The 23828-nt window shown below is 42.9% G+C and overlaps 1 protein-coding gene across 4 annotated transcripts in view; it reads left to right on the forward strand.

Moving 5' to 3' along the window:
* The window catches only part of GALNT11 (polypeptide N-acetylgalactosaminyltransferase 11), a 181631-nt gene that overhangs the window by 99211 nt on the left and 58592 nt on the right, over window positions 1-23828 (forward strand). For all 4 annotated transcript variants that reach the window (XM_029588437.1, XM_029588438.1, XM_029588440.1 and 1 more), the window contains 2 exons: window positions 5769-5921; window positions 19516-19734. In XM_029588437.1, coding sequence (XP_029444297.1) covers window positions 5769-5921; window positions 19516-19734 — 372 coding nt within the window. The remainder of the gene's footprint in view (window positions 1-5768; window positions 5922-19515; window positions 19735-23828) is intronic.

Genomic DNA, 23828 nt, shown 5'->3' on the forward strand with positions numbered 1-23828 from the left:
GAAGCTCTGTCTGTTTTAGATGCCGAGATTTCTACTGTAGAAATTCTTACTACTATTAAGTCCCTTAAGCAAAGGAAGTCGCCAGGACCTGATGGAATAATGGTTAAGTTTTATAAAATTTTTGGCCCCTACTTAGCCGACCCCCTACAAAACATGTTTAATCACCTACGTTTGGGGGGGTCCCTGGGACCTGCCGCTAATTTGGGGAGTATTACAATACTCCCCAAACCGGGATGTGACCCCACTTCTTGTGGCTCCTATCAGCCTATCTCTTTGATTAACGTCGACCTCAAAATACTGGCCAAAATTCTGGCAGACCGGGTGAATCATTTTATCACTGATCTCATACACCAGGACCTAGCTGGATTTATTCTGGGGAGGCTAGCTGGTGACATATCAAGAAACTTATAGATTTAATGTGGCTGGCTCAAACACACCAAACAGAATCGCTTTTCCTATCCATCGATACCGAAAAGGCTTTTGATATGGTGCATTGGCCCTTTCTGTTTGGCTTCATGAAAAGAATGGGATTTGGACTTTTTTTTGTGAATGGTTATTCAAATTGTATGAACACCCCAAGGCATGCTTGAAAGTTAACGGAGGTTACTCCAACTGTTTTGAAGTCTGCAGGGATGTCCCTTATCTCCTATACTATTTGCCTTATTTCTAGAACCCCTGGCAATTAACATTAGACACAGTCAAGACATTGAGGGTTTCCACGTGGGGATTGAATCATATAAACTTTGCTTGTTCGCAGATGAAATGTTCACGGTTACGGAACCTCATACATCTTTACTGGGGATAGAGCGAGAGCTACGTCTCTTTAGTGATGCCTTGAGATTTAAAGTCAATTGGGAAAAATCGGAAGTTCTTAATGTTACCTGCACTGCAGCCAATGTTCAAATGTTACAACAAAATCACCCTTTTCGCTGGGCATCCTATAAAATTAAATATTTGGGTATCTATCTGTCCAAGCATCCTGCTGAGCTTTTTCCTCTCAATTACAGCCCTTTATTGAAAAAATATCAGCAGATCTGGAAAAATGGAATTCATTGCCTATCTCTTGGCTGGGGTGCATAGCCACCATTAAGATGAATATTCTGCCCAAACTATTGTACTTATTTCAATCACTTCCCATACCCATTTCCAATGATTTATTGAAACAATGGCAATGGAAAACCTTCAGTTTTATTTGGAAAAGACAGCCGCCTCGAATTAGTAGAACGGTGTTATAACAAACCAAATTGGAGGGAGGGCTGGGAGTTCCCAATTACCATTGGTATTATGTTGCGGCACAATTACAGCCACTAGTGGTGTGGCATAATACCAATGTCGTAAAACACTGGGCATGCATAGAAGAATTTTGGATGTCTGGTATGCCGTTATCTTCCCTACTATGGCAACCACGGAAGACTTGGAGGGCATGTCCCTATATGCTCCCCCCCGACTAGGCACACTATTCAGATTTGGGATAGGTGGAAGGAAAAGCTAGTAGGCAAAAAAGACTATTTTTACTTGTCTATCCTATTCTACAATACTGATTTTCCCCCAGGCGTGCCTAATAACACCTTCCAGGTGTAGAAGGAACATTCCCTGACTAGGATGGAATGTATATGAGGAGGGGATAAAATGCTGTCCTTTGACCACCTATGTCAGACATACCACCTACCGGCAACTGAATTTTTGGCATATAGTCAGCTTTCCCATTTCTATTGGAGTAAAAAAATTCAAATGGCCTTACAATCGGGCAAATCTCTCTTTGAGGGATTTTGCTCTCCCCCAGTGCGACCTAAAGGTCTTATCTCGAAAGTTTATAAATTACTAAATGTTCGAATTAATAGGGTACAGCCTCATATTAAAGCATGGGAAGCCGATTTAGCTAAAGCCCTGACTCCTGAGACTTGGGATGATATATACTTCCGAGTTAGTAAATCTCGATATCCTCCTCTATACTGGAAAATGGATATAAGCTTTTATATCGATGGTATATCACCCCTGAAAAACCTAAGAAAATACTTGTAGGCTCCGATGGTCTATGCTTGAGGGGATGCAAAGTTATGGGAACCTTTATACATATGTGGTGGTCCGGGGCTTGTATCACACCCCTCCGGTGGAAGTATTTATAGACAAAGTACTATCCATTACATTAACTTTATCTATTGAAAGTGCTTTGTTACATTCTGATAGTGGGGAGAGATCTTCTTCTGTGCATCCTTTTTGTATCCAAGTGTGTATTGCAACTAGGTTAGAAATAGCGAAGGCATGGAAATCCAGGGAGGGTCCTACCTTCGCCGCTATCCTCCGCCGATTGGACCAAGTGTGCACAGTGAACAAGCTGACAGCAGAGAAACGCCGGACCACGCGCTCCTTTTTTCACACCTGGGACCTATATTTGAGGTGGCGTGAAACTTGGGACAAGTAGGAGTCTGTTATAGACTTTGTTCTGGACTTTGTAATGGCATATATGGCGTAATTTCACTCTGCTATGAGGTAGCCATCGACACTTATAAGTGCGAGATTATGAATCGCGGTTGAAAAGCGCCTCACCACCAGGTTCTCCCCTTTGTGCACCCCTTCGTGCAATCCTTGGTGCCTCATTTAATATTCTTTTGTTGGTACTTTTTCTGTTATCTAACCCTTTCTTCCAAGTTATTTACCCTTTTGGCTTGTTAACAAGTTTAGTTTTAATTGTTCATTGTATCAGACTATGGAATTATTTTCCTGCTGTTTTTGTTTTATGTAAACCGGTATTATTTACATTTAATGTAAGAATGTCTGTATATAAAAATTAAAAATAAATAAATAAATAAATGAAGGGACTTGAGAAACTGTTCTGGATATCCTGAGGGACCTGTTCCCATTGTATGATCGGATGGGCTACTTCTGGTATACTGGACAATCTTATTGCTGACAAGATGGATAAGGGCACAGGGAGGGTATTGAGGGAAATAATAGATATAAAATGGTGACATGTCTTGATTTTATACTGTTTATTTACATTGTTATACTGTTATCACCAATAAAACGGTAAATGAAAAAAAAACAAAACTCCTCCTTGTAAGAGGAATAGCGTAAGGGTCATCTTCAAAGGGAAGACTGTGTATTCGGTTGTTATTCCCTGGCTGTTTCCGCAGAGCAGGCGAAGAGATGCTTCATTCTTGAACCTCTGCCATGCCCTGTACCTGAAGAAGAGAGGGCTGTTTAGGGACCTCTCAAGGGAAAGCAAGAAGTTGGTATTCTCCGTGGACAGATTGGTTGTGTGTGCGTAACAAAGGCAGGTGTTTGTGGCAGGATGTTCCGGGACTGTGCCAACAGACACACAAATCCCAATTTTAAATTTGGGTTGTTATCTGTGCATATTTACTTATCGTGATCAGGTGTAAGTTTAAAAAAACTCATGATAGGCAAAAGCTGACTGGGTGAGAGTGTTTGGGTAATAAGCTGGAGATCTTGATGACCTAGAGAGAGACTGGGCAAACTGGTGGACTAAAGTGGTCAAATGGTCAAACTTATTTCCTTCACGTGCGCATATTTTAAAATGTACTTCCTTGCTCATGTAAAAGCTGACAAGTTCCAAGGAAAGCTACATGAATAACGTTTCCTTGTGTAACTGCTTAAAATTAAGAGCACACATTCATGTACTAGGTATATTTTAAATAGTATGCATGCACTTACGTGACGGATTTAAAATTCCAGTGTGTGTGCTCTTGCCCACGTGTGTATGTGGGTGCATGCTCATTTTAAAGTTACCGTATTTGTGTAATTAATTACTATAAGACCCATACCGCCTTTAGCCCTATGGATGTATAATCGCGGCATACACTAGTTCTTATAAATTACCTGATGGGCATGAGGCGCATTCTTGTTTTTATATCCAGTTCTTCAAGTTATTTATGGTGCCAGACTACTAGTCCAAAGCTGTATGATATTGCAGGAATTATGAGCTGATTAATAGCTCGTACATTATTCTGAGCTGTTAAGACTTTTCGATATCAGTTTAGTCTCCTATAGTACACTCTATTGATCTTTTTTTTCTCAGTACTTTATACCAAATATTTCCACCTTTCTCTTCTCTTAGATATTTTTATATATCTTTCTGCTCCAGTTCCATTATGACCTTGGGCAAGTCACTTCACCCTCCATTGCCTCAGGTACAAAACTTAGATTGTAAGCCCTCTGGGGATAGAGAAATACCTACAGTACCTGAATGTAAACCAATGTGATATCTCTGATCGAATGTCAGTATATAAAAAGTAATAAATAAAATAAATACAAATAAATATATTGTAGTCTTCAATCAGGGAGATGTTTTCAGTTTTGCTTATTTGTTCTTTAAGGAAAGTTGCCTTAGCACATTTGTCCAGGGCAAATGTCATCCTGATGTCACCAGAGAAACTCTTAACTAAACGGAGTATTTAACTAAATGGGCATCACAGGAGTTGTAGAGTTTCAAGTCATCTACAAACAGTAGGTGAGTTGTCATTGGTAGGGGATTGATAGCTCTAGGATTAAGGATAATTCTATAACCAAAGGAATTAATGCCAGGCAAAATGGGTGACTAGGAATCTTCCTGAAATATTTCTCATTGGTTCTTAATGTTAGGAAAAATATAATTTTCATCTTCATAATTCAGGTGACGTGTAGTCTGCCATGTTTTCATGGTGAACTTGATGTAGTCTATCAGTGTAGGGTTCACTTTGAACATTTCAAGGCAATTTATTTTCCAGGCACATGGGATGCTATCAGACTTTCTTATACTCAGTCCATGCTATACTGCAATTTCAAATATTTATACAGCTGGTCATAAGTGCTTTATTTAGGATCAGTTGATCTTTAGTTCCATTTATTTTTATTTATTTATTTGTTTGTTTTTTGTATACTGACATTCAGCCATAGCCATCACATCGGTTCTGTTCTGTTGCCAAGATGTTTGTAAATTGTAGACAAACAAGTTAGTCCTGGTAGTGGTGATAAGGCATTGACAGCTGTTGCCCTCCCTGCCCCCATCCACAGACCCAGGCAGCAGATTGAGACCACGCCAACCAGTTTTGGGTGTAAAGGCTGCTGCCAGACAACCTCCCACCAAAAAGAGAAACTAAAACGGCAGAAATTTCAAAACACCCCCTTCACTAGGAGGGGAAGGAGGGGGTGCAGCAGTGACCACGCGTGCTGCACCTGGCTAGCTCCGGGCAGTGGCACGGGCCCACATTTTATCATTCGATAATTTTTGGGTGCATTATTTAGCTCTCTCTTTGGAAGGAGGAGGGTTCATCCTGTTAGCCATTGTGGAGTTAATTCTAACTGTTTGATCAATTGATTTTTGCAGTTTAGTGTCAATTGAGCGATTAAAAAATCTTTTCTTTCCATCTTAACATCTATCAGTAAAATTGAGTTAGAAATCACCCAGCTTCCAATGTGATTATTGCTGGTATATACTTCTATGAGATTATCTGTGCTGTTTACACTGGACTAAAACAGCAGTTTAATTGCTGACCAACGAAAAGGGCCTAGAAATTTTAGCTCCTCGTTCACCCATCTCCCCCCCCCCCCCCCCCCCCCACCACACACACACACACACACAAGGGATCCTGGACACTCAGAGTTGAACTAGATAAATATTTGTTACCTACCTTTTGTGGATGATTGTTTCGTTTATAAACAGTGTCTGCTTGCTACATCAGGACTGCTTAGCACTGAAAAGAAAAATATTAACAAATCCTTGTTTTAAAAAAAAAGTCTTTACATAAGTTCATTCTTTCTTTGCCTAGATCTGGATGTGTGGAGGCACACTTTTAATCATACCGTGTTCAAGGGTTGGGCACATTTTTCGTAAGAGACGTCCCTATGGATCTCCTAAAGGGCTTGATACTATGGCGCACAATTCTCTGCGACTGGCTCATGTTTGGATGGATGAATATAAGGTAAAGAAATTCCATTAAAGTGATGAGGTGGGGATGTTCATGTAGCATTGAAGAAGTTTTGTTATGGTATATTGATAGTCTTAAATTTCATTTTAATACTTGTAAGATCTGATGGAGAGAATGGTGATCCAAAAAGTTGGTTTAAAGTAGGGACTTTGTTGTTGGCCAAATATGGTTGCATTTTTAACCATTTTCCTGTTTGTTTATTACGGTAACGCAAATAGAACTAGTATTGTCTCTGAACACAACAGAAACTATGCTTCCTCTTTCTCACTGAACAAAAGCCACACAATATAAACATTATTCTGTGAGTTTAATAAATTGTATATTTCTCTTACTTTATAGGTGTAAAAATTATCATCTCTTTCCTCAGTTTGTTGGAAGGGGCTTTTTTTAAACTTTATTAAATTTTAATAGTAATACAAAGCAAAAACATTCTTTGTAATCAGAAAACACTTGGAAATAAAAAAAAAAAAAAGTAAACAATGAAACAAACAAGAAAATCAAGAAACAATTCTAAATTCTAAGTAAAACAACCTAAGTACAGGAACAGAAATTTTAAAGGAGAATAAAGAAATAAATTTAAAAAACCCGCAATAGTAAGTGCTCTGCTCAATATACTTAATCCTTACTGATTTATATTAGGAACAAAGGAAGTTATTGATCTTTTGGAGTCTAAAGAACACTGAAGTTGTTCCAGAGGAAAAAAAAGTCATCATTAAATTGAACACCACATGTCTACGGATACCTTTAAACTAAATGTAGCTTCTAACATTAATGTAGCTTATCTAAGTGCAGGAAAACCATTATGCCTTTCCTGAGTCACTCTGGCCATATCTGGGAATATTCTAACAGGCTAATCATAAAAAAGGGAATTTAAATTCTGGAAATAAAGCCACATAACCTTATTCAAATCTTCCTCAGAAACAAACAACGGTAACCAACAAGGCTTCCCTTTCCAAAATTTCAGGACCAGATTTCTCTAAGTAATTTGTCAAATTAAATGGTGAGGAATGAGAAGGCATATTCGGCAACAATACATTGCAAGAAGAAATTTATTAACCAAAGGAATCTTGTTTTAAGTCACAATTCAATATCTCCAAAAAATATTTTCTAAACGTCCCTGATGGTTGCTCTCCAATAAATTTAGGGAAATTATGAATACAAATATTAGGAATATTAACCAAAGCGCTGTTTAGTTTAATCTCTTGTATGTCCTTTTTCCATAGCATTAATCTTAGATGCTTGCTCTGTTAATTTACCCCCATACTATATCACCATAGGCTCCAGCGAGGAAGAAAGGGGAGTCTATTTTTCTTTCACAGTTATTAATAGAGATGCCAAACTGTGTCACAAGTTCCCAAAAAGAGTCCAAAGTGTCCACCTCTGGCTTTGATGGTCTCAGCAGGGACTCCCCCCCCCCCCCCCCCCCCCCTTTGGGCTAGTTTTTGAATCGTAACTGCAGTTGACACTGGCACTTCCTGAACATACCCAGATCAGTCTAGAAAAGTGGGGTTTTGAATCCGTATCAGCAGATGGAGGCAGAGAACAAAATCTTTGAGGCACTGCTACATAAACGAGTGTCGCCTGCAGTCCCTCAGTATTTCTATGTCTTCAGCAGATGGTAGAGGTGCAAACCTGCAGTACTGACTGATTCTGGAGTTTTGGAGATTTGGATCTGCTCCCCAAAGTGCCAGATTCCTTGGTGAACCATCCCTTGGGTTGAGCCGGCTGAACTGGAGGTTGGATAACCCTGGTTGTTGTGGCCCGCTACCTCCAGGGTCCCTGATAGCCAGGGGACTGGCTCCCTTTTCGTATTCCGAAGTTTCCTCCTGTACACTGCAGGCTTTCTCAGGGAAGTATCCCTTTTTATTTGCTTGTCGTTTTTAAGTTTTAAGAAAAAAAAAGGTGTAGCGATGCAGCAAGTTTAGAGCCAGGAGAATTAGCCTGCAGAGTAGTGCTGAGGCAGTTGACCACCGGGGTTGGTAGGGGAGTGGGAGATGATTGTGCTGGTGGAGGCTTCTGTTTTTCCCTCGGTGAGGAAAGTTTCCTGTGCACTGCATTTTTCCTTGTGCGCCACTTTTGGCGCGCGGTGTTTGGGCTGCTGCTGTTGGTTCCCGCACATCGTCAGTGTCTGCGTGTCTTGGTGGCTCGGCAGGGCAACCACGTGGTGCGGCCTACCTTGCAGCACTGCACATAGGAGCAGGTCTCGTGGTGGAGAAGCCATGCATTGAGGCCTGTAAGACCTGCAGGCTTTGGTCAGCCCAATTAAATTCCCTCTCTCTCTGCACAGGTTGTGCTTCAAGGGGGGAAGGGATCCTCCGCTAAGGTTTCAAAGGTCAGGATGGCCTCTTGCTCCACAGGGCCCACAGCAGAGGCCAAGGTGGAGGTCTCCGTTTATGCTGCTCCCAAGGGGATCACAGCCAGGGAGCTCCAGCTGGCCAGGAATCCGGTGACTCCCCTCCTCCTCTCTCTCCTGTGGGGCAGGAGCTCGAGGATGGGGTACGAGAAAGGAGCGGATTCAGAGTCTAGTATTCCTCAGCGTGTGATGGCCCATGGGGGGTTTCCCCCAAATCTGTTCTGCTCATGCACGAGGCTTTCCTGACTAGGAAGACTGCAGGAGAGAGGAGATACAAGGAGAGAATCCAGGGTCGTCCAGGAGACCTCGGCTGGCTTCAGCAGGTGGTTCTGGGTGTGTTGGCAAGCATTTAGGGTTGCATAGCGCTGGTGTGGAAGTTGTCCCCAGGGTTCTGGATGACTCGGATGAGCTGCAAGAGGATGCAGCTTCTCCTCAAGTAGCGGAACAGGATGTGGACCCAGATGGGGATCAGAACCCAGATCCGGATGTGAGCAAGGATGATCCGGACCTTGTTGAGGGGACCGGGGCTGTGGGAGATGACCCTCTGGTGGTTTGCCAGTTTAAAAAGTGAACAGAGACAGGGAAGGTACTCCATCTATTTTGTGGTTCCAAAAAAAAAACAGGGCACCTTACATCCCACCTTAAATTTGCAAAAGGTGAACGTAAGTTTGCGGATGCCGCGTTTCTGGGTGGAGACTCTGCATACGGTGATTGCTGCAGTCCACAAAGGAGAATTTTAGCGTCTTTGGATCTCACCAAGGTTTATCTGCATATTCCCATTCGAAATGCCCATTCGAAATTTCTGCATTTCAAAGTTCTGGGTCAACATTTCCATTTTCAGGCTCTTCCCTTCGTGCTGGACATGGCTCCTCGATCCTTCACAAAGGGCGATGGTGCTGGTAGCGACGGCCTTGAGATGAGAAGGGATTCTGGTCCACCCATATCTGGACGATTGGCTCATCTGGGCGAAGAAAGAAAAGGAGTGCGGTCGTTCGATGCAGCGAGTGATGAATGCCCTAAGTTCCCTGGGATGGGTGATCAATATGGCAAAGAGTCATCTGGTTCCATCTCAATCATTGGAGTATCTAGGAGCCCGCTTCAGTACCCAGAGGGGCAGGGTGTATCTGACAATGGACAGGATATCGAAGTTGCAGGCAGAGGTCACCTGCCTTCTATGCCTCCCTGTTCCAAGGGTCTGGGATTACTTACAAGTCCTGGGCTCCATGGCCTCTATGTTGGATCTAGTTCTGTGGGCCTTTTCTCACATGCGTCTGCTGCAGAAGGTGTTGGCCATTTGGAATCCGATGTTGGAACAGTTTTATATCCCATTGCCTCTTCTGAAAGAGTCCAGGTCCAGTTTGGCGTGGTGGCTGTTGAAGAGCAACTTGGAAAGAGGAGTGGACCTTGAAGGTCTGGAATGGGTGGTGGTGACCACGGACACCAGTCTCAAGGGCTGGTGAACAGTGTGACTGGGTTGTTCAGCCCAGGGTCTCTGGTCGGTGGTGGAGAAGGCCAGTTGTTTGGAGATAAGGGAGGTACGCAGGGCCCTGGAAGAGTTTCTGCCTGGTCCAAAGTCTCATGGTTCGGGTGTTTTCGGACAATGCGTTCAAGAAAGAACAAAGAGTTCCACTGTGGCTCGGGAATCTCAGCTATTATTTGTATGGGCAGAGTATCACCTTGAGGGAATTGCAGCTTCCCATGTAATGGGAGTAGGCAACGTGCAGGCGGATTTTCTAAGCAGGCAACAGTTAGATTCCGGAGAGTGGGAGCTGTCCCCGGAATCCTGGAATCACATTTGTGCCAGATGGGGTAAGAAGAAGAATAAGAACATGCCATACTAGGTCAGACCAAGGGTCCATTAAGCCCAGCATCCTGTTTCCAACAGTGGCCAATCCAGGCCATAAGAACCTGGCAAGTACCCAAAAACTATTCCATATTACTGTTGCTAGTAATAGCAGTGGCTATTTTCTAAGTCAACTTAATTAATAACAGATAATGGGCTTATCCAATAACTTATCCAATTCTTTTTTTAAACACAGCTACACTAACTGCACTAACCACATCCTCTGGCAACAAATTCCAGAGTTTAATTGTGCGTTGAGTGAAAAAGAACTTTCTCCAATTAGTTTTAAATGTGCCACATGCTAACTTCCTGGAGTGCCTCCTAGTCTTTCTATTATCCGAAAGAGTAAATAACTGATTCACGTTTACTCATTCTAGACATCTCATGATTTTAAACACCTCCATCATATACCCCCTCAGCCGTCTCTTCTCCAAACTGAAAAGTCCTAACCTCTTTTGTCTTCATAGGGGAGCTGTTCCATTCCCTTTATCATTTTGGTCGCCCTTCTCTGTACCATCTCCATCACAACTATATCTTTTTTGAGATGCGGCGACCAGAATTTTACACAGTATTCAAGGTGCGGTCTCACCATGGAGGGATACAGAGGCATTATGACATTTTCCATTTTATTCACCATTCCTTTTCTAATAATTCACAGCTGGATCTCATGGCCATGTGGGCCAATGCAAAGACAACAAGATTCTTCAGTTGCAGTTGGGAAGTCGGTTCGGTAGGACTAGATGCTCTAGTATGTCCCTGGCCGAGAGGAATCCTTCTGTATGTGTATCCTCTGTGGCCTCTCATAGGTAGAGTACTACGGCGCATAGAAGTGCACCCACGATCAGTGGTACTGGTGGTTCTGGTGTTGCCGCATTGTCTGTGGTCCGCAGACCTGGTGCATCTCGCGGTAGACAAACCTGTTCGGCTGTCTCATCTGCTGGGATTGCTGTGGCAGGGTCCCATATTTTCAGGTTGAGAGGATCGCTTTTGTCTTGTGGCTTGGCTTTTGAGAGGCAGTGCTTACTCATGAAGGGATATTTTGAACCAGTTATTTCTACAGTCTACCATGGAAGTAGACGGTCTAGATGACCGTCTACTTCCATGGTGTATGTCGGGGTTTGGAAGGTTTTAGAGACCTGGTGTGTTCAGCAGCGCTGGATCCTCTATCTGCAACAGTTCCTCATATTTTGTCCTTTCTACAGCAAAGCTTGTCCAAGGGTTTGGGGTATAGTTCAGTCCATGTCCAGATTTCTGCCTTGGGTTGTCTGAGGCAAGATGCGGGGCAAGCTTTTGACCTCTCATCCCGATGTCATCTGATTCCTGAAAGGGGTTAAGTGTGTGAGACCTCCGGTTCGGAAGGTGTGTCCAGATTGGAACCTCAGATTAGTCATGTGGGTTCCCTGTGACCCTCCTTTTGAGCCTTTGAGGGCGAGCCTCTTTGAAGGACCTTACGTTGAAGACGGGTTTTCTGGTTGCAATTTGTTCATCCAGTAGTTACCTTCTTTTTGCTGAAAGTTGTTTCTGCCTTCCATGTGAATCAGACAGTTGAGCTATCTGAGTTCCTGGAGTGGTTGAGAGATTCTGCCGAGGATAGATATCTCCATCGTCTGGATGTGCATTGTGCTCTGTTGCGTTATTTGAAGATCACTAATTCCTTTCGGCGATTGGACCATTTCTTTGTGGTGTTTGGTGGGCAGAAGAAAGGAGAGAAAGCATCCAAAGCTACTTTGGCTCAGTGGTTGAAAGAAGCTAATTTATTCAGCCTATATTTGTAAGGATCGAGCCATTCTGATGGGTCTTAAGGCGCATTCAACTAGAGCTTAGGCAGCCTCTTGGAAGGAGTGTCAGTTGATGTCTCCCCAAGTGATATGTAGGGCTGCAGTGTGGTCCTCGCTTCATACTTTCACCAAGCATTACTGATTGGATGTTCAGGCACAAGATGATATGACTTTAGGTGAAAGTGTGTTGAAAGCTGGTCTTTCGGGTTCCTGCCCGATGTAGGGTTGCTTTGGTACATCCCACTTGTCTGGACTGATCTGGGTATGTTCAGGAAAGGAAAATTGGTTCTTATCTGCTAATTTTCGTTCCTGTAATATCACAGATTAGTCCAAAGACCCGCCTCGTTATTGATTCCAAAAGACTGAGTTTCCTGGTACTTATACGCTGTATATAGAATAGTTTTTCTTAGCATTTTAAATAGTTATAAATGTTGAGTTAAGCGACTGACAAACTGTTTTTGGTACTGGAGTTTTGTAGGTCTCCAGGGGGATCCAACCCTGGGTTTTTCGGTTCGCCCTGATACAGGGGAATGGTATCTAATCTTGGCTTGGGTATAGGTCAATTCTGAGGGACTGCAGGTGGCACTCGTTTTATGTAGCAGTGCCTCAAAGTTTTTGTTCTCTGCCTCCATCTGCTGGTAGGAATGCAAAACCCACTTGTCTGGACTGATCTGTGGTATTACAGGAATGAAAATTAGCAGGTAAGAAGCAGTTTTCCTTTTCACCTCAGAAGACCCAAGTACAGGAATGGCCCTGATCCTGAGTTGACTCCACAGAGCCCATCAATCCCTCTAACAAGCCAAGCAGAGACGCCAAGTTTTCAGCAGCCCTCCCACCCGAAGCCAGTGTCGCTCTGAGATCATCAAGCAGCGATAAATCTGGCAAACTAGGAAGTTCACATCTCTCAGCAGGAGGCAACCTCTGATCAAGAGGACTAAGGGAGGCTTAATCCCCTAGCAGTGACTGTGCTTTCTTGACGGTGAGCGCAATGGGGGTATCTTTCCTGAAAGATGGAAAAGGGGATCCACCCCTGACTAGGAAGCAGATTAGGATCCAGAGGGAAAACTCTGGTCTTTCCTTTGCGCTTGGGAGGCATCAATACAGATACTACTTCTTTAAAGTCAATAAGCAACCACCAAGCAGCTTTCCTGCAATGACGGTCATGCCGCCATCTTGCTTCGTGTCAGTACCAGAAGGGGCTTTTTATCATTAGTCTCTCCAGTTGTTGCCTATTAATTTTCCCTTCTTTTCTAGACAATATTTGAAAACATGCCATTCAAAGCTTAATGTGACTAAATTCAAGGAACACAAATCAAAGGCCTATTGCCCCAAAGTAATCTCCAGACTAATTAGCTATAATTAAAATTTATGAATAGGCTAACCCTTAGTACACCCCTCCACCTTCCATGCTCTGTAACCATGTACAAACCAATTATAGGCTATATGACCCCACCCTTTCCAATAACTCTTATCAACTATCATTAAAAAATAAGAATTCACCCAAAATTTATTAACAAAACTTACAATCTAAAGTTATTAGCCTAAATTTGCTATTCCTATCACGATTTATATCACCTGAAGTTTAGCTGCTTCAGAAGTCTTTAGCAGAGCATGCTGCTGTGCTGCCAAGGATCTCTGTGATGTCTTCTGTTCCCAACACTTACTTTGTCGTGAGCTTCTTGGTTTTAACTTTTGTGCTGATGGTTTTGTATGCAATTGTAGGCAGAGCTTAGCTTGTCATCAGTATCTGGCTTATAAGTGGCTGGCTGGTGCTAGGCTTCCTTTATTGGCCAGTTCATAGACACTGAGCGAAAAAGATAATCTTGCTGGTGGCTGAAGAGGATTTGTATGTATTGCCTTGGGACATTTTAGAACTTAAAACGTTTTGGGAGAGGTAAACTATTGGGTTATATTCTTTAGTGTGTATGTTATAAAAAGCAATCCAAAAGGAAAGAAATAGCTTAAAATTTTTGTGTGTTTGTCTTTTCCTCCCTCCCCTCCCCACCCACCCACTCCAGCTCATCCTTTGATTCACATTAAAAAATCAATCAGCCTTTTATCTAAAATACAAGATTGCCTCAGGCTTTATCAAGAATTTAATTATCCTGTTGCAAGTCACTGCCAGATTAATAGTGACTCTACCAACAAATTTAAAGGATTCTTATTTACACATTTGTACTCATTTAGCAACCTAAACTTAACTAAGAACTCATGAGAACATAAGATATGCCATACTGGGTCAGACCAAGGGTCCTTCAAGCCCAGTATCCTGTTTCTAGCAGTGGCCAATCTAAGTCACAAGTACTTGGCAAGTACCCAAACATTAGATAGATTACAAACTACTATTTCTTATTAATTACTGTCATAGCAGTTTATGGATTTATCCTCTAGAACTTATCCAAACCTTTTTTAAACCAAGTTACACCAACTGCTGTAACCACATCCTTGGGCAATGAATTCCAGAGTTTATGCACTGAGTGAAAAAGAATTTTCATCAATTTGTTTTAATTGAGCTACTTGCTAACTTCATGGAGTGTCCCTTGGTCCTTCTATTATCTGAGAGAGAGTAATTGACCGATTTACATTAACTTGTTCAAGTCCTTTCATGATTTTGTAGACTTCTATCATATTCCCACTCAGTCATCTCTTCTCCAAACTGAACAGCCCTAACTTCTTTAGCCTTTTCTCATAGGGCAGCTGTTTCATGCCCCTTATCAATTTGGTCGCCCTTCTCTGCACTTTCTCCAGTATAGCTATATCCTTTTTGAGATGCGGTAAGAGAACTGCACACAGTATTCAAGGTTCAGTCTCACCATGGAGCGATACAGAGGCATTAAAACATCTTCCGTTTTATTTTATCTACTCTCTCAACTTGCCAACCCCTCTTCCCTTCCCTGCACCCCCTCCCCCCCCCCCCATACCTCCCTCCGTCCCGGCCTCCCAGATTTCCCTATCCTGGATCTCAGCATTCTATTGTTTCGCTATAAGTTAACTATGGTTGTAGTCCTGGTTATTACTCTGGTTTTACTTCTCTTAATGCTATTCTACCCTCATCTTTTCCCTTGGGACCTGCCCCCGTGGTTCCTCTAGCTGCTTCCATCAGGTTCATGACCCCTCTCTTCCAAGTTATTACCCCTTGTTCGATGTAATGTTCCAATTTCTGTAAGTTTTGATGTAAACCGATGTGATATGACCTGTCATGAATGTCTGTATAAAAAAGAATTAAATAAAATAAATAAATAAAATTTCCATTCTCTTCCTAATAATTCCTATCATTCTGTTTGCTTTTTTGATCGCCACAGCACACTGGGCTGACTATTCCAATGTATTATCCACTATAACGCCTAGATCTCTTTCCTGGGCGGTAACTCCTAAGATAGAAACTAACATTGTGTAACTATAGCAAGGGTTATTTTTCCCTATATGAATCAGTTTGCACTTGTCCATGTTAAATTTCATCTGCTATTTGGAAGCCCAAGCTTCCAGTCTCGCAAGGTCCTGCTGCAATTCATCACAATCTACTTGAGATTTAACTACTCTGCATAATTTTGTATCATCCGTAAATTTGATCACCTCACTCGTTGTACCTCTTTCCAGATCATGTATAAATATATTAAAAAGCACCGGTCCAAGTACAGATCCCTGAGGCACTCCACTGTTTACCTTTTTCTATTGAGAAAACTGACCATTTAATCCTACTCTGTTTCCTGTCTTTTTTAACCAACTTGCAATCCACAAAATGTCATCATCTCCTATCCTGTGACTTTTTAGTTTTCTTAGAAGCCTCTTATGCAGGACTTTGTCGAATGCCTTCTGAAAAACCAAATACACCACATCTAGTGGTTCATCTTTGTTCACATGTTTATTTACCTCTTCAAAAAAAAAATGTAGGAGATTTGTGAGGCAAAACTTCCCTTGGGTATATCCATGCTGGCTGTGTCCCATCAAACAATGACTACCTAAATGTTTTGTGATTTTATTCTTTATAACAGTTACCACGATTTTTCCCAGCACTGAAGTCAGGCTCATTGGTCTATAGTTTCCCGGATCACCCCTGGATCCCTTTTTAAATATAGGGGTTACATTGGCCATCTTTCAATCTTCAGGTACATCGGATGATTTTAATGATAGGTTACAAAGTTTTACTAATAGGTCTGAAATTTCATTTTTTAGTTCTTTCAGATTCCTGTGGTGTATACCATCTGGTCTAGGTGATTTACTACTCTTCAGTTTGTCAGTCAGGCCTACCACATCTTCCAGTTTCACCAAGATTTGATTGTTGTTCTGAATCATCACTCATGAAAACCTTCTCCGGAATAGGTATCTCTACAATATCCTCTTCATTGAAGCAAAGAAATTGTTTAATCTTTCCACGATAGCCTTGTCTTCTCCAAGTGTCCCTTTAACCCCTTGATCATCCAGTGGTCCAACCGACTCCCTTGCAGGCTTTCTGCTTCGGACATATTTTTTTAAGTTTGTATTGTGAATTTTTTGCCTCTGTGGCCAACTTCTTTTCAAATTTTCTCTTAGCCTGTCTTATCAATGTCACATTTAACTTGCTAATTACCTTTGTAGCTGCACCTTTCAGTTTTTTTCTATTTTTCTCATTTTATCAGTTTCCCTTTTGAAAGTTTAGCGCTAGAGCCATAGATTTACATACTGTCCCCTTCCAGTCATTAATTCAAATTTGATCAAGTTATGATCACTATTGCCAAGCGGCCCCACCACCGTTACCTCTCTCACCAAATCCTGTGCTCCACTGAGAATTAGATCCAAGATTGCTCCGTCTCTCGTCGGTTCCTGAACCAATTGCTCCATAAAACTGTCATTTATTTCATCCAGGAACTTTATCTCTGTAGCATGCCTTGATGTTTTAATAAGAAGAACTGCAATTTTCAGCAGTGCTGGTCTCCCAGACGGTTGCTAGGTCCTGGAGGGGCCATCTTCTCTAGTACTTGAGGCAGACTAGCAGGGGGGTCGGGGACCCTGATGTAGCTCGCTCCCTTTTCTCGCTAGAAAGGGCTGAAACCTGGGGGACCCAGATCATTTGCCCTAAGCGACCAAGTGCAGGATTTGCACCTCCACCATCTGCTGGAGACCGAGAAATACTGAGAGAGACTGCAGGTGGCACCTCAGGTTAAGTGTCAGTGTCAGTAAAACTTTCTGTCTCCATCTGCTGGAGGGGGAGGCAAAACCCAGGAGTCTGGACTGATCTGGGTATGTACAGGGAATTCAAATCACAGCTAGGGCCAGACATGGTCCTGTACCCTCCACCCTCCAAACCTTTCTCAGTAAACAACTCCAAGGGGCTCTCTCCCCTCCCCATCCCTCTCCCCTTCCAGCTCAGAAAGCTCTTAAGGACCACCTCCCTCCCACCCTGGCACTCTTGGTGATTTGTAACATACTTTGTGGCCCTTCTTTTGAAAAGTTTGGTACCACTAGATCAGGCCAGACAGTGGGGAGCAGAGGAAGTTGAACCAATCCATTGAATGGTGAGAATCTGAACCAATAGATAAAGATTTTAGCTTGAGTTAATAGTGAGTCCAGAGTTTCTTGCTTGCTAATTTTAAGGAAAACAAGTTTAGTCTGTATTCTCGGTATATGAGCTAAATGACTGAATAATGGAGCTAGCATTTGCACTCAGTGATGCTATAAATAAGTGTCAGAATGGGGGTGGGCTACAGGGGCCTTTCCCGCAGAATTGTTGCAGGAGATCTGTGGCCAGGTTGGGCAGGCAGCAGCAGCTGTTTAGAAGCAGGAGGAGGCGAGCAGCCACATCCTCCACCTCTGCAGCTCTAGACCTAATTGCTGCTTTAAACAGCACAGGAATCTCTACAGTTCTGCGACTCAAAGCATCAATTGGGCCAGGTGGCAGAGGGAGGAAGAGGATGCAGCCATGGCACTACCATTCTCCTTCTCTTGCTGTTAATCAGCATTGGGGGGGGGGGGGGGGGGGGGGGGGAGAATCATAGGAGAGGAGAAAAGAAGAAAGAGGGGGTCAGGGAGAGAAAGAAGAGGTGGGTAGGGAGGGGGCAGAGCTTGTTTGGCTTGACCCCTCCCTCAAACCAAAAAGACATTCAGCTGCACTTGTGCTGCTATAATATTCTTACAAGTATTTTAATGCAAAGTTTCAATTGTTACAAATGATTTTACATCTGAATACCAGTTTTACTACAACTTACTATCAAATAGTGTGTTGCTTCGAACCTCAATAACTGCGTCCAAGTGGACCTGGATGTTTACAGTTAATGAAGTGGGTGGGAGAACAGTCCTGCACAAGGGCTGCCCCCGAGGGCCCCCACTCCACAATAATTAGGAATTTGTAGAAGACTGACCCAGGGTTTCAGACAGAAAAGTATGTCTTATTTGGATTTAATTATTTGCCTTTTCAAATCCAAGCTCAAGGTAAGTTACAGGTCAGGTTCTCAAGCAAGAGAGCACATCACACCTGTGTTCAAAGTTTTGCACTGGCTTCCAGTACTTTGGCATAATACCCAATCTTGTAAATAATATTTCCTGTCCCTGGATCAGCTCCGCATTATGCATTAACACACCTATTCATAAACTCTGCTCTTCCGCTCAGTCTTTACTTTGATATTCCATCTTTTTAAAAACCGCATAGCTTTCTGAGACCTGTGAGTGCTCCTTTTCCATCTTTGGTTGCACCCTACCCCCTTAATGTACATCTGACAAGAGGCACTAAATTTTTAAAAAGCTTTTAAAACCCATTTGTTTAATGAGGCATTTGCTTTCTCTGGCAGCAATCCATAAATGGGGTTTGAAATATTCAGCTCTTCTAAATGTGGCAGAGATAAATGTCCTGATTTATGTATTGTGCATGACTGTCTATCCCGTTCATGTTATGTTTTTTATTTAACTTTGTATGTTCTTTGTACCCCGCCCCAAACTATTTTGGAGGGTGCAGCTCAGTCGGAGTCCGGGGTGGGATCCTGGTTCCATGAGCCTTCATTCACAACTACCAGAGGATTTTTCCCCTATTTTATATTTGCTTCCACCCCTCTTTTCCCACAACCCATACCTAGTCTGGTCTTTGCAGAGCCCGTCCTGGGCCAGGCTCCTTGCAGAACCCTGTAATCATGTGCCTTCATTCCTGCCATTAGATGTCACCCTGAGCAATGACCACAAATCCACCGCCTCTCACCTGGAGACTGTGAATGCTGCTTTCACAGCATTCCCACACTCAGCCAACCCAAGGAGCAGAAGACACGACTTAGGGATCAAACTCAGCCACCGGGCTGGCTCTAGCAATAACATTTTTAAAGTAGTAGAAGTTTAGCATTACTACTTGTGTGTGTACAAATAAAATACTGGAAAGTGTGTTGTGGTACAACATTCTTTTAGTAAGAACTTTCGATGAATTGACTACAAATATATTTTTGAGAGAGAGAGAGTGAAGAATTATTGTGTAACTATTGCCCTGATGTAAAGTGTTAACATTCAACTGTAGTGATTTCCTTGTATTTTTTGGCAGCCACCCCTGTAAACAGAACTGTTTTCAGCTTAGATATCAGTCTTTTTTAGAATTAAGAGCTATAAGTACTGTACATATTTATTTTCGAACTAAGAGTTTTTCCTTTTTTTTCTGTAACATAGGAAGAATATTTTGCGGTAAGACCAGAATTGCGGAACAGGAGTTATGGGAACATTAGCGAGCGACTGTCGCTGAGAAATAAATTGAACTGCAAATCTTTTAAATGGTATTTAGACAATATCTACCCAGAAATGCAGTTATCGGGGCCTAATGCCAAAAAGCAGCAACCAGTTTTTATTAATAAAGGGCCTAAAAGACCAAAAATACAACAGCGTGGAAGGGTAAGAAACTGATTTCATCTTTTTCAGAAACATCTTGCAGTTTTCCTTATGAGTTTGAAAAAATGACAATTTATAAGTTGACAGAGTTTAATAAAGTTGATTGCCTTAGTCTGATTTGGTTTTGTTGTGTAAAGCTTTGAGGTAACACAGGTGAGCTGATGCCCATAAGGTCTTTATGAAGAACATAAGAACAGCCATTCTGAGTTAAATGAATGGTCCATCCAGTGCAGCATCTCACTCCCTGTATGTATCCAGGTCAGTCCAGACAGCTAGATTTTGCCTCCCTTCTAGCAGATGGAGACAGAAAAACTCAAAGAGCACCCCTCTTAACCAGGTGTAGCACCAGCGTCTCCTCAGTATTTCTCTGTCTCCAGCAGATGGAGGTGGTGCATAACCTGCGGCTCTGTCCATTCTAGATTTAAAAAAAACAAAAAAAAACCTAATTGATAACTAACAGGAACAGATAAGGACAAGAAGGATCCTTTATTCATCCCAGGACCAGCAGGATGCTAGTCTTCACATATGGGTGACATCGATAATGGAGCCCTATACGGAAAAACTTCTGTCAAAGTTTCTATAAACTTTTGACTGGCACAGTGTGCCCACTGAGCATGCTCAGCATGCTAAGATATTCTCAGCCACAGGGGTCTCCCTTCAGTCTTCTTTTTTCCGCGGAGCCGTTAATTTGGAGTCCTGTGTGGTAAATTTACCATACCTCATAAAAAGCTTAGAAAAACTTCTTTCCGCAAGGGTCTCCCTTAAAATTCCATTGCGGTAAGATTTTTCTTTTTGCCGTCGGTTCCATTCCGTCTTTTTTAGCCTAGTCGTCGACAGCTGTCCGACTAACCATGGCTACGGGCTTCAAAAAATGCCCTAATTGTTGCAGAATTATGTCCACCACAGACCCACACTTAAGAGTGTGTGCTCTGTCTCGGCGGGGACCACGATGTCCAATCTTGTCAAAAGTGCGCCGAGATGACACCAAAAGGACGACGACTCTGGATGAAGGAAATGGAGCAACTATTTCGCCTTCAGTTGCTCCCTTCAACATCAATATCTACACAGTCGTCTCCGGCGGGAACGGTTTGTAAAGTAGTCCTTAAAAAAACGAGTTCCAGATGAAGCGGGAGATAGGTCCTTATCGTCCCCCTCAGCTTTTCGATGAAATCAGCATCGAAAAAGGTAAAGAAGAAGCATCGTCATCGAAGGCCTCACGGTTCCGGCATCGATCCGGTAACCGGTCAACCATTGAAGGATTACGGATCTCCATCTAAGAAACCTCGGACGGAAGAGGTTTCTATGAGGCCTTCAATTCCACGGCGATCCCCACCGACACTGGTGTTGAACCGTTCCTCCCCAGGGCTCTGCGGAGGAATCGGAATTGCCATCGCTGCCTCCCCCCATAGCTGCTCTGGTTTCACCAGCTATGCGGGCGGAACTGGACGGATATATCCGCCAGGCAGTCAGGAATGCGCTCCTCAACGCCATACCAGGACCGGCTCAACCTTCGAGGCCAGCGCCATCGACATCGCCACCAATGGCTCCAATTCTTCCATCGATGCCGATACAGACACCGTTCCCGGCTCCATCGGAGATTCCTTCGATGCCATTACCAATACCATCGCCGGGCACGTCACCGATGCCACTGGTACCGATTCCGGTGCCAATATCGGTTCTACCAGCGATTCCTCTGATGCCGGCACCTGATTTATCCATTTTGGCACCTATTCTAGCAAAATTGGATGCTCTGATTGATGCTCTTCCTCCAAAACCTCAGGAAGCACCGTTGCCACCGAGGACACCAGTTGTTCCTCTGGAATTACCGATGCCTGATCCCATTCCTGGCCCGTCGTCTGATTCCCTCAAAATCTCCACTTTTTCCATCGATGCCTAAGACTCATCCATCGATGCCTTCAAAAACCAAAACAACCCATACACCTGACACATGGACAGACATAAATACCGATGTCTCCACAGACTAAGAAGTCCTCTCGGAGCCTTCTCCCCCGAGGAACGTAGAAAATCCCCTCCAGTGGATCTTTCTTTTTCTAATTTCATAAAGGAAATGGCGGATACCATTCCGTTCCAGCTGCAGTCAGAAGATGTCAGACAAAAAACACTAGAAGTGTTACAGTTTGTGGACCCACCGAAGGAGGTCTTAGCCATACAAGTCCACGAAGTTCTTCAGGAACTGATGTATAGACTATGGGAACATCCTGGATCAATTCCTCCTGTTAACAAAAGGACTGATGCAACATACCTGGTTCAACACATCCCATGTTTCCAGAAGGCTCAACTGCCTCATCAATCAGTGGTAGTTGAGTTGGCACAAAAGAAGGCCAAGAGATTAAAGACACATTCTTCAATTCCACCAGGAAAGGATAACAGATTCTTAGAAAATCTAGGAAAGAAAATGTTTCAAGGCTCTATGCTGATCTCCAGGATTGCTGCCTACCAGCTATTCATGACACAATACCAGCGCAATTTATGGAAACAAATGCAGGAGATCCCTCAATCATTCCCTGACCAGCTTCAAGAACCTTTTTCCAACATAATTCACAAAGGTTTAGAAGCTGGTAAACACGAGGTTCGTGCAGCGTACGATAGATTTGAAACAGCATCTCGACTATTGGCAACGGGTATCAGTGCGTGAAGATGGGCATGGCTCAAGGCCTCAGATTTGAGGCCTGAGATACAAGAGAAACTAGCTGATCTCCCTTGTCTCGGAGACAACCTCTTCGGGGATAAGGTGAAGGAAGCAGTTTCCTTGTTAAAAGAACATTCAGAAACTCTAAAACAGCTATCTTCGATACCTCAAGAGTCTCAATCATCAGGAAGAATCTCAAGAAAGGATTCCAACGCCCATATTATAGACAAAGGCGTTACTATTTATTTATTTATTTATTTTATTTATTTAAGGTTTTTCTATACCGGCATTCATGATAAGATCATATCATGCCGGTTTACATATAACAGGGGGTGCAAAAACTGTTCTTTTAACAAGTGCAACGGAAGCAAAAGTTACAATAAAACAAGGTTGTAGAACTGGGAGAGGAAGGAAATAAGGATAGTAGCGTAAAAATTTACAGAGGTAACTTATTTACATTGTGCAGTGATGTCTCTTTATGGATATTAACATTGTGCAGTGAGGTCTCTCAATGGATATTTGACTCCGGAAAGGCTTGCCTGAATAGCAAAGTCTTAAGTTTTTTTTTGAATGTTGGTAAGCAGGGTTCAAGTCTAAGGTCCGGTGGTAAGGTATTCCAAAGAGAGGGGCCCGCTGTAGAAAAGGCCCAGTCTCTGAGTGCCTTATGGAGTGTAGATTTAGTTGGAGGAACGGTCAGGGAGCCTTTGTAGGCGTCTCTGATAGGTCTGGATGATGAGTGCATTCTGAGGGGGATTTGGAGGTTGAGAGGGGCCTGTGAGTGGATGGATTTGTGGATGATGGTGATGGACTTGTGTAGGATTCTGTAGTGTATTGGCAGCCAGTGAAGATTAGGTAGAATTGGCGAGATGTGGTCTCTTCTTCTGGAATTTGTCAGAATTCTGGCTGCCGTGTTCTGTAGCATCTGAAGTGGTTTTATGTATGAGGCTGGGAGACCTAGCAATATTGAATTGCAGTAGTCCATCTTGGAGAAAATTACTGATTGCAAGACTGTTCTGAAGTCATGAAAGTGTAGTAGTGGTTTCATTCTCTTGATTACCTGCAGCTTGTAGAAGCAGTTCCTGGTTGTATTGTTTATAAATGCTTTTAGGTTCAGGTGTTTGTCTATTACTACCCCTAGGTCTCTTGCATGTGTAGCAATGGTGTTAACTGTTGCAGAGTGTGGGGAGTTGCTATTTTCAGGGGAGATGAGGAGGAGTTCTGTTTTGGCCGAGTTTAGAATCAGGTTTAGGTTAGCGAGGAGTTGGTTGATCTCTTGTAGGCAGTTTTCCCAGTATTTGAGGGTTTTAGAGATGGTTTCTTTGATGGGTATCAAGATTTGTACGTCGTCGGCGTATAAGAAATGTTTTAGTTGTAGGTTGGTTAACAGTTGGCATAGAGGAAGAAGGTATATGTTGAAAAGGGTTGGGGATAGTGAGGAGCCTTGAGG

Source organism: Rhinatrema bivittatum, chromosome 2 (assembly GCF_901001135.1).
Source record: "Rhinatrema bivittatum chromosome 2, aRhiBiv1.1, whole genome shotgun sequence".
Lineage (NCBI taxonomy): Eukaryota > Metazoa > Chordata > Amphibia > Gymnophiona > Rhinatrematidae > Rhinatrema > Rhinatrema bivittatum.